At 39.4% G+C, this 7458-nt stretch overlaps 1 protein-coding gene across 1 annotated transcript in view; it reads left to right on the top strand.

Moving 5' to 3' along the window:
* TTC26 (tetratricopeptide repeat domain 26) overlaps window positions 1–7458 on the top strand; it is a gene marked incomplete at its 5' end in the record, with an annotated part of 36939 nt that overhangs the window by 17424 nt on the left and 12057 nt on the right. Inside the window, one exon of the mRNA XM_008940700.1 lies at window positions 5906–5994. Within this exon, the coding sequence (XP_008938948.1) occupies window positions 5906–5994 (89 nt within the window). The remainder of the gene's footprint in view (window positions 1–5905; window positions 5995–7458) is intronic.

Here is a 7458-nt window from a genome sequence, read left to right on the forward strand (position 1 = left end):
CACAGTATCCAAATGTGTACCATTGCATCTTGTCTAACTACAGACTGTGAGCATGGCTATTGCTGGGCATTTTGTTTCTGTAGTATGAGTAACAGAAAGTCTCATTTATAGTCCAAACGAATTTGGAAGAATCAGAAGGCTCAATTGGTTCCAAACCTTACTGTATGAATTTGGCTGGAAAAGAGGCTGTACTACAAACTGCAGGTCTTCACTGAGAGACACCGTGGTAGTTTGCCTTTGACTAATAATCCCCAGTATAGAAAGAGAAGTCAACAGCCTAATTAGATGAAGTGTGTGGCTGAAACCTCACAGGTACAAATCTAGGACTACTAAGGAAAGCCTGTGAGTACAGAGAGTCCTGGCACAAAGTGTGCCCTGGTACTGAGGGTGATAGAAACATAAAGAGCCATGTGGCTACAGAGAGAAGTGGAGGCTCTGGGACGAGTTCCTTGGTTGAATTTTAAAAAAGTGATAAAACCCAACAAAAAAAGAAAAATCAATGTATTTTCAATATTCAGTTTTACTTATTCAGTAATAGACCAAAACAAGACCTTGTCTCCCTTTCCCTTTTCCAGGGTAAAACAAAAAAATCCCAAATCAAAAAAGCCAGTAGCTGGAATACTGCAATCCAGCTGCAGTGGCTCAGTTCCCAGTTTCTGGTATAGGCATTGTCACTAAGACTGTTTCTTTAGATGAGTACCCTGTGCATGTTTATGGTGCAGACAGCTCGTGGTCCTGAGAGACAGAGTGCTGTCTCCTGTGTCCATGGTGACTAAGGAGAAGGAGCTCAAGAGACACAGCAGCTCATCTGTCCCCCTTGCAGCCCTTGTACTGCTGAGATCACCCAGCAGGGAGCCTGTTGGAAGGCTGGAGGTGGCTGCCTAGAAGAGGTATCCCTGACACATCCCTTTGGCACTGAGGCTCTCCCTTGGGGGTTGGGATCCCAGCTAACAGAAACCAATGTGAATTGTAGCAGTGGACTCTGTCAGTGGGCATGTAGCTAACTGGGGTTGTGATGCCAGTAAATCATAGAACCATAGAATCATTTAGGATGGAAAAGACCATTAAGATCATCAAGTCCAACCATTAACTTAACTCTGCCAGGTCCACTGCCAAACCATGTCCCTAAGCACCATATCTACAGGACTTTTAAACATGTCCAGGGATAGTGATTCAGCCACTTCCCTGGCAGCCTGTTCCAATGCTTGACAGCCCTTTCAGTGAAGAAACCCAAACCTCCCCTGGCACAACTTCAGGCCTTTTCCTCTTGTCCTATCATTTGTTACTTGTGAGAAGAGACCAGCACCCACCTCTCTACAACCTTCTTTCAGGTAGTTGTAGAAAGTGATAAGGTCTCCCCTGAGCCTCCTCTTCTTCAGACTAAATAGCCCCAGTCCACTCAGGTGCTTCTCATAAGGCATATTCCCCAAACCCTTCACCAGCTTTGCTGCCCTTCTCTGGACCTGCTTCAGCACTTCAATGTCTTTCTTATACTGTGGCACCCAAAACTGAACACAGTATTCAAGCTGTGGCCTCCCCAGTGCCAAGTACAGGGGGCAAATCACTTCCCCACTCCTGCTGGACACACTGGTTTTGGTCCAGGCCAGGATGCTGTTGTTCTTCTTGGCCACCTGGGCACACTGCTGGCTCATGTTCAGCTGGCTGCCCACCAGCACCCCCAGATCCTTCTCTACTAGGCAGCTTTCCAGCCACTCCTCCCCAGGCCTGTGGCATTACGTGGGGCTGTTGTGGCCAACAGGGTGCCTGATACCATGGTGGTAGACCTCTTAATGCCCATAACAGTCAAGCAGGTGTGATGGGTGACCACAGCATACATGGATAAAAATAACACAGAGATTAGCCTGAAAAAAGATGGCCTGAAAAGATATAAAGTGAGGCTATAGCCCAAAACCCAAACTGAAAATGTTATGAAGTTAGGAATCTTAATTTTACTGTGAAGTGTTCTTAAACCTGTAGCCAAAACCAGATAGAGAGGCTGGGACTTGAGGTATGGATGAGCTGGGAAGGAAAATATTCTGATTAGGAGGGTGTTAATTGAAAAAAATGAGGCTGTGTGAAGTCTTGGTTCCCTCTGAAAGTAACTGGCAATGTCAGTACTGCAGTCATCTCACACTCTTGGTACTTCCAGCTAAAAAATGCTTTAAATCTTTTTAAAAACTTGTGCCAGAAAGTTGCCATACAGAAGACATAGTTCAGGGTAACTCCTTTAGAGGCAAAATGGTGTGAGGGGTTCTTTGTATCCTCAAATGAAGGACAGGTGGAGGTCAACAAACTGTAGAGAGGAGATAGAAGAGGCAAACAGTTCAAGTTAAATAGGATAACAAAAAGCAAACACATTAAGACCAAAGATGTAAGTGGTTTTATACAAATATTAGGTGGTTTATAAGCCAGTTAATAAAGTGGAACACCTGGCTGTAGGATAGGAAACTAGAAACCTCAAATATTTTTTTCCATGTGATAGGAGGAAGGCAGGAGGTAGGATATTGTTCCCATTTAGTTTAGGATGAGGTACTGCTAAACAGATAATGCCATTAGAGAAATGGTTCTAAACATTGTAGAAACCTCCTCTCAAAAGAAAGTAAATACATTTTATGAGTGAGTAACATAAGATTGTTTTAAATTACATGCTTAGATAGGAGGCTTATATTGAGGCTAATTTATTCTGCAGCCAGCCTGGATGGGAGCAGTGACTGGCATATTAAAAAGGTTAGAGATTTTATATAGAAAGACAATTAAATAGTAGTTGGAGACTTCTGTTTTGCCCATATTGACGTACTAAATTGAGTGACATGGCATGATACAGAGAATGGATTTTTAAATGCTGTTTTCATCTCTTTAGCACACAAGTGAACATGTAACTCTAGACCCATACAGAGATTACATAGAACCTGATTTGAAATTTTTAAATGAAAATCCAGTTCTGTTACAGTGGTCTGAATAAGATCAAATTCAAAATCCATGTGTCAGCAAATGCCTCCAAAAATTTCCACAGTACTGATTTCAAGAAGCAAAGCTGCATGAAAACCTTTCTCACTTCTAACAGAAAATTTTCAGTGAAGTAGCAGTGAAAAGGGTAAAATGCACCTGATTTGAACACTTGAAATACCCTTTTGTTTCTTTAAATAAAGGGCTTGTATTCATAATTAATGAGCTATAGGAGACAAATAATGACATGACTAGGTTTGCTAATGGTACAAAATTACCCATAGCAGGAAAAATGAACTCTTCCACAGTGATGAAAGCTGTGGAAAGAATATACCAGGCTGGGTGATAATATGCAAATTAAATTTAGCTTTGATAAATGCAAAGTAGTACATATGGAGGAAAAACCTTCAACTATATTTGCAACATTATCAGAAGCATTAAAGACAGTCACAGGAATTTATGAGGAAAGGGAGAACAAACCCAGAATAATTACTCTCTCCTTGTGTACTGATGTGGTTCCCTTTGTTGAACGCTGTCTGCAGGTCTGGTTCCTACACTTCAAAAATATTATGGTAGGACAAGAAGGGGCGTGATAAAGACAGCAGCGATGATGAGAGAAAGGGGATAGCTTCTTGGACAAGGGGAGATTAAATAAAGGAGGAAACGTGGCCTGGAAGATGATGACTGAGTTTGGTTATGTTAATGACACAGAACACCATAAATGACCAGGAGCAGAGGCATAGGGAGATTTCATTACCCTGCCATACAGAACACGAGGAGCACTGACATAACTCATCACAGGAGACAACTGAGGCAAACAGCATGAATTACTGTTTCACTTAACTCATTTGATACAGCATCTTGCAAGAATTGGAATGTGTAAAGAAATCTGTAGAAGCAAAGTCCATGGGCTGTTTAACACGAATTTTTCAGTGACAGTTACAAAATCCTCAGCACAAATTGTTGGTTTGAGGATTTGTAATACAAAAGCAGGTTGTGCTCACCACAGTGAGGAAGTCCTATGCTGTGTTTTTAGTCACAACTGGGCCTACAAGGCTCCTGATTTTAATGGGAATTATCAAAAAAATAACGGATTAAACTGAAGATGTGGAATGTTTTTTTTCAAAACAAGGTCCTGTCTTTCTGACTTGCTCTTGTTCACTGTAGAGACTTCTTAACTGCATTAAGAAATAAGCTGCAACAGACAGTTTAGAAAGAATAGTGTCATGGATTTGTAAAGTCATTTGGAGTCATTAGTTAAGCCCTTTGCTGTTTTTAATTAGTTGTCTTGCTTGTAGGTTCAGAGAACATAGAGCAAATGGAGATAATGTGAGAGAGTCCTTGCCAATACACATACGTATTCCATCTCATGTTGGAAGTTATGTACTTTAAGAAGAGTAGAGACAGTCAAATGAAAGAAAAAAAAAAAAAAAAAAAAAAAACCAGGAAACACTTACAGTGTAGGATTCAACATTCACCCTCCAGCAGCAATAAATAACACCCAGAACAGAAGCTTTGTTTACTGGGATTTTTAAGTTTAATAAAAATTTTTAATCCTACTGACATGAAATGGAACTCGCCTTACAAAGGAGGATATAACTAGATTTTTATAGTTAATTTTCATGCTTTTCTCCCAGGGTCTCAACTGGGTGGAAAATTAAACAGATCAGATTTCTGAGATAAATTAAGGAGGAAATGGGGCAAGAGAAACATTAGTGAAAGTAAATTAACATTAACATTTCCATTACATGCAGTGTTTCTGGTGCTTAACATAAGCCTTAACTACCCTAAAAACACCTGAATAATAAGCACCCTTTTCAGTTTCAGTGGTCCTCTTTTAGGACCAAGACAGACATATCTGGTGTTGGGTGAGAGGAATGAAACGTTTCTTCAGGACTTTGTGCAGTCGTTTCTTTGAGGTATTCTTAGGTCTCCCTAAATAATTTTTCAAAATGAAAACTTCTTCCTCTTCCTGCATGAGTCATATGGGATGAATTAGAACTATAAAACTCTAGGTTTCCTGTCACTAGTAGTATTCACTGCTGAGTTATATGACAGATGTTTTGCTTGTTTGGTTTTTTAATGAAATCTTTCACTAAAAGTATATGGAGGATGGTATGATGGGATGACAACATTTTCTGCCAAAATGTGGACTTAAGAATAAATACTGAAACTTAGAAACTCTCCAATGGCATATGGGAAAAGTATGGTTCTGATGTTTTGTTACTGTGGCTAATATTTACTGAAAATGTATTCTCAGTTTTAAGTCTTCTTTGCATGTTTCTTTTAAAGTTAAAAAATTTTGTTTAAAATAAATTGCAGTGAGTTTATGAGCTTCAAAAAGTGAATGTGAGAGAAAAGGAGAACTTTTGAGGTACCTGCATTCTCATTACAACCAAAAAGAAGAGCTGAAATAAATTTTCCTAACCAATGAGTATTTTTCCTGCTCAGGTGTTAAAATATTTTATAACAATATTTTCTGTGTATCAAGTTTACCACCTTACTGGAACTAAAATTAAAATGTGTAGACCTTCTTTGTCCAGGATAACTGAAAAGCATAATTTTAAAGAAAAAAGGCTAAAGAGGTGAGAATAACAAACTCAGGCTTCATATCAAGTGTAATATAATGGTACTTCCTTACTTCCCATGAGTAAGAATGATCCATAGTAAAATTATGCTACATAAATTGTGTCATGGAAAAGGCCTTTTACTAAAACATTTCATCTCTGTAGAATTTGCTATTGAATAGTCTTGCAATAGTTACTGTATGCTGTAGAGAAAGCTGACAAGATGATCTAATAGTTTTTCTAACCTCTAGTATGGTCCTTTGCCTGAAAAGCCAAGTTCCACTGTTTTTAGAAGTCAGCTGCTTTCACAGTTGCCAGCAATCTTGGCAGTGATTTCCAGTACCATGTGCTTTATAACTTCTACAAACATGCATTTCTCTTTTGAATTTTAGATACCATTCCTGGGAGACAGTGCATGTCGTCCTGCTTCTTTCTTCTTAGGCAGTTTAGTAATGTCCTGATTTACCTCAACTCAGTCAAGGTTAGTAGCATTATTTAATATTAATATTGATAGTACTGTAATGCATGGAATCACTGCTTACAGAATTGGACTGTACTATGTGAGGCATTGGGGAAACATAAAAAGATACAGAAACACAACAGTAACAACACAACACAGGAACAACACTGGGACCTAAGTGGTAAGTACAACAAATACATCAAAATATAAAGCAGCAGCTTATAAGATAGCCCTGTGCAGCATGGTGGGCCTGATGGTCTCATCACACATGCAGTTTAACTATTGTCAGGCTTTCTGGTGGCATCACAGATGATGAGGAAGATAATTAAAGGCAGACAATGAAAACATTTGTGGTTCTTTATGGCATGGACAGCATGGAGGGAAAAAACCCAAATGTTTTCTTATCAGATGAGTGATGGAGATTATTGTCAGTGGTTAATAACTGGAGACTACGTTTTAATGAACAAGAGCATGGAGGGAATACAGGATGTGAAGGACTCAGGAAGTCCTGATGCTTCTGTTTTACAGGGAGAGTAGTCACCAAAGGGCTCAGACAGGGCAATGTTACCAGAGCAGTAAGCTGAGAGTAGTGGTTTTGCAGAAGTAATCTGAGTGGTACCCTGCAGGCAATGTTTCAATTTTCAACATAAGAGAAGGAGTTTGCAGTTATCATAATGCAGCATTAGCAGTTCAGGAGTATTCAGTGGATAAAATGGATGTCAGTTACAGGTACCCAGTTAGAAGTCAGATGTGTGGAAAAAGAGAGAAGCTGGAGTGTGGATTAAGTCTTGTTCCAGTGATTTGAAATTAGAGTTGTAAGAACTTGGTATTTGGTAGGAAGAGGAACAAGAATCTAAAAAATTATTAGATAAGTCCACAAGGTGAGCACAATGACAGTGTTCTAAGGAGAGTGAGATCTAAACAAAACCATGTGGTTGTTATGGTGCCAGACCCTGCTGATAGGTGAGGAATGATGAAGGTGTAGTGTCTTTAAACTTCCTCTGGAAGGAGATCATTGAAGGAACCTCAAGTGGCTGGAATGGCTCCACTGTAGTGGAATGAAGAGACACCCCACCACCACCCCAAGCTAGATTGTGTGTGTAATTGAAGAAAAGGAGAGCTGGAAACTAAGTGAGATTTGTTTTGCCTAACTAGAGTAATGTAAGCCAGATTTCTAGTTATAAATGGTCATCTAGTCTCAGTCCATAGCCAGCAGGGGCAGATGGTAATTTCCAGAGCAGAATTCATCCATTTATCTTGGAATGAGTCACCCCATATAAATTCCCAGCTCTTTTAATTTGCTTTAAAAAGTTCTTAAACAACTAGTTCTAACCTGAAAAGGTTAAATGCTGTTACTCACTACCTCCAAGGTATACAGGAAAGCTTAGAAATGAGAGAGAGAAAAGAGTAGCATCTGGAGAGGCAAATGAGTTGTCATTAATAATGGAAAATAAGGCTAGAGTTTGTAAGGGAAAAACGCAGAAA

Source organism: Merops nubicus, unplaced genomic scaffold (genome assembly GCF_000691845.1).
Source record: "Merops nubicus isolate BGI_N331 unplaced genomic scaffold, ASM69184v1 scaffold50155, whole genome shotgun sequence".
In the NCBI taxonomy this organism is placed as follows: domain Eukaryota; kingdom Metazoa; phylum Chordata; class Aves; order Coraciiformes; family Meropidae; genus Merops; species Merops nubicus.